The following is a 2,500-nucleotide window of genomic DNA, read 5'->3' as shown; positions in this document are numbered from 1 at the left end:
GCAGCAGCTGAAAGTGGCAGGCGGTGCAGCGGAACGCCTCCAGGGCTTTAGAAGCTTGCTCTTCCGCCGCAGCTTCCTCGGCCGCCGCAGCCGCAGAGTCGTAGGACAAATCCGACGCATCGCTGTCATTGCCCTCACTGGACTCAGCCATGTTTTCGTCTTCGCTGCTCTCGCCATCCTTCCTCGCCGCGTCCCAGCGACTGCGCACGGTGCGGCCAGCTTCTCGCATAAGCTCTTGGTACATGCCGATCGGCCCAACAACTCCCCGTGAAGCCGCAGCTGGCTGGGCCACAGTGCCTTTTTTTGCCAGCGCTGTCACCTCATCAGTGGCATCTTCCACCTTGATGGAACACTTGAAAGTTGCCTTTTCGGGTGATGATTGGCAACCATCAACCACCTTACTCCCCGACTCCTCTTGCTTCTCTTTTTTAGCCGCGGAGATGCTACCGCCGTTGACCTCCCCAGCCGGATCAACCGTGCCGTTAGCTGCGTCCTTGCGACACCGCTTCCGCTGCGGCTGTGCCGTTGTAGCATTGAACGCATTGACCTCCTCCTCGGCTACCTCTTCTTCACCGAGATCTACGTGGAGTGTTCGCAACCCCTTTCGAATGGTCTCGTTAGACTGCAGACCCCTTGAGTTACTCACTGCTGCAGGCGCGGTGTGCTTTTCACGTTTCGCCTGTTTCAATGTCTTCCTGGCGCGCGGACCACAAAAGTACTTGTTGTGCACCACCAACTGGCGAGGAATAAAGAGCAGCTCACAATAGGGACATGGTACCTTGATCTCGTTGATGAGAGCGCGCCAGGCCTGCTCGAGCATTGGATAAGTGGTAAGAACAACATCCGCGTTTTCCAGCTCCTCCTTCGTCACCTTGGTGGTGCGGTACACGATGACAACCGAGAGAGCTCCAGGGACCACGTGCTCCTTAATTTCAGCCTCCCATTGCAACATGGAGCTTACCGGACAGACAATAAGCGTGGGGCCGTTGATGCGGTGCGTGAGCATCATTCCGATGGCCTGGATAGTTTTTCCCATACCCATTTCGTCCGCAAGGATGCCGCCCTTGACGGGAGACTCAGTCTCCTGGCGCACCATCCACCCCATTCCCTCCTTCTGATAAGGCAACAGGTGCCGCAGCAGTGCGGACGGCGGTGACATTTGCTCCATCTTACCTCGGTGCATCAAATCATTTGGATCCAACGGCTTAAGGTGATCTGGCATTTCCATAGAGTTGATCTCATTGACCACATGCACTTGCTCCTCTGGCTTCAATTCTGTAAACCCGTGCATGGTGCTTTCGTAGTTCTCCGACTCACTCTTCTCCATGCGGGTGCACCCAAGGTGTTGCCACGCAGAGATCCACCCGTTATCGCCTGCGTTGTGGCGAATGGGTACACCAACTCGCATCTCTCCCTTTGAGATCAGCTGTGAGCACTTCCGACATCGTGCCCTGGCCGTCGGAGCCTTTTGCAGGATGTAGTTATAGACCTGGTCCTTGCCCTTCGCTGGCCGCCAGACCAACCGCTCGTTTAGCGTAAGATCAGGATGTTGTGCGAAGTTCGACATCATTACTTGAAGGAGGGAGGACAAAAGGACAGGTATGGCCTTCCGTGGTGCCAGCAACAATATGGGGTGCACCACAAAGAAAAAACAAACCGCTCTTTGAGTATCTCTTGGGGAATGCGCGTGTGGCTGGTGTACGTAGACTCTGACGTTAAAGGCCGTTTTGCCTCCCTTGCACGAAGAGCGTCTGCTCGTACACAAGCAAAACACAGATACAGTTGGCGTTCCACAGACGCTCGAAGAGAACAAACGCCCTTGTGTGTAGGCGTGTGTGTTGGCAAGCCACGACCGCACAAAAACACGTTTGGCACAATTGAATTGACCTACCTGGCAGCGTGCGCTACCATTATCATGTGTGCGGTACACGGACGCACTCAATAATGCCATGGCAAAGTAGTTTGGCGCCAATCCATAATTTAGAAAGATAAGATCCAGAAAAGAGAGTCGCATTAGAGGAGCTAGCATCAACTAGGCCCCATTTACTTCCTCATCATGAAGCAAGCCGACTCCGCATGCACCCTTGTTGCCTGATTTTCAAAGATTGCTGCCACCAACATCTGAGCCACATCAAGGTGACCCTAGCAACACCACTTTCAAACAATCCGTAGCCATTCCAAGAGCTTCTGACCAATCTCGCCACAGAGTGAGAAAGCCTAACTCACGTCTTCTTTTTCTCTGCAAGACGTTCGTTTTCTCATACGTGCCACAGAGCATATACACAGCGTAGCGTACTTCCACACAAAAGAACGTAGCGAGACTAAGCACCCTAACCTTCAAACGCGAGAGAGATCGATACAGGATACTCACTTACTGCCAGAAGCCTTCGTTGCTCCTGCTACAACACCTCTACGTGTTTCGCAGAGATGCAAAACAAAAAAAAAAGCATATGTCTTTTCCTCCCTTTGCTTCACTTTTAGATGATCTCTTTTTTTTTAC

The 2,500-nt window shown here is 52.9% G+C and overlaps 1 protein-coding gene across 1 annotated transcript in view; it reads right to left on the bottom strand.

Moving 5' to 3' along the window:
* The window catches only part of LPMP_250760 (DNA repair protein, putative), a gene marked incomplete at both ends in the record, with an annotated part of 3,297 nt that extends 1,727 nt beyond the window's left edge, over window positions 1-1,570 (bottom strand). Inside the window, one exon of the mRNA XM_010701344.1 lies at window positions 1-1,570. This exon is cut by the window's left edge and continues 1,727 nt beyond it. Within this exon, the coding sequence (XP_010699646.1) occupies window positions 1-1,570 (1,570 nt within the window).
* Between the last annotated feature and the right edge of the window lie 930 nt (window positions 1,571-2,500).

The sequence above is a fragment of the Leishmania panamensis genome (assembly GCF_000755165.1).
Source record: "Leishmania panamensis strain MHOM/PA/94/PSC-1 chromosome 25 sequence".
NCBI lineage: Eukaryota > Euglenozoa > Kinetoplastea > Trypanosomatida > Trypanosomatidae > Leishmania > Leishmania panamensis.
The sequence above is the reverse complement of the archived record's forward strand: the minus strand, read 5'-3'. Positions and strand labels throughout refer to the sequence as shown.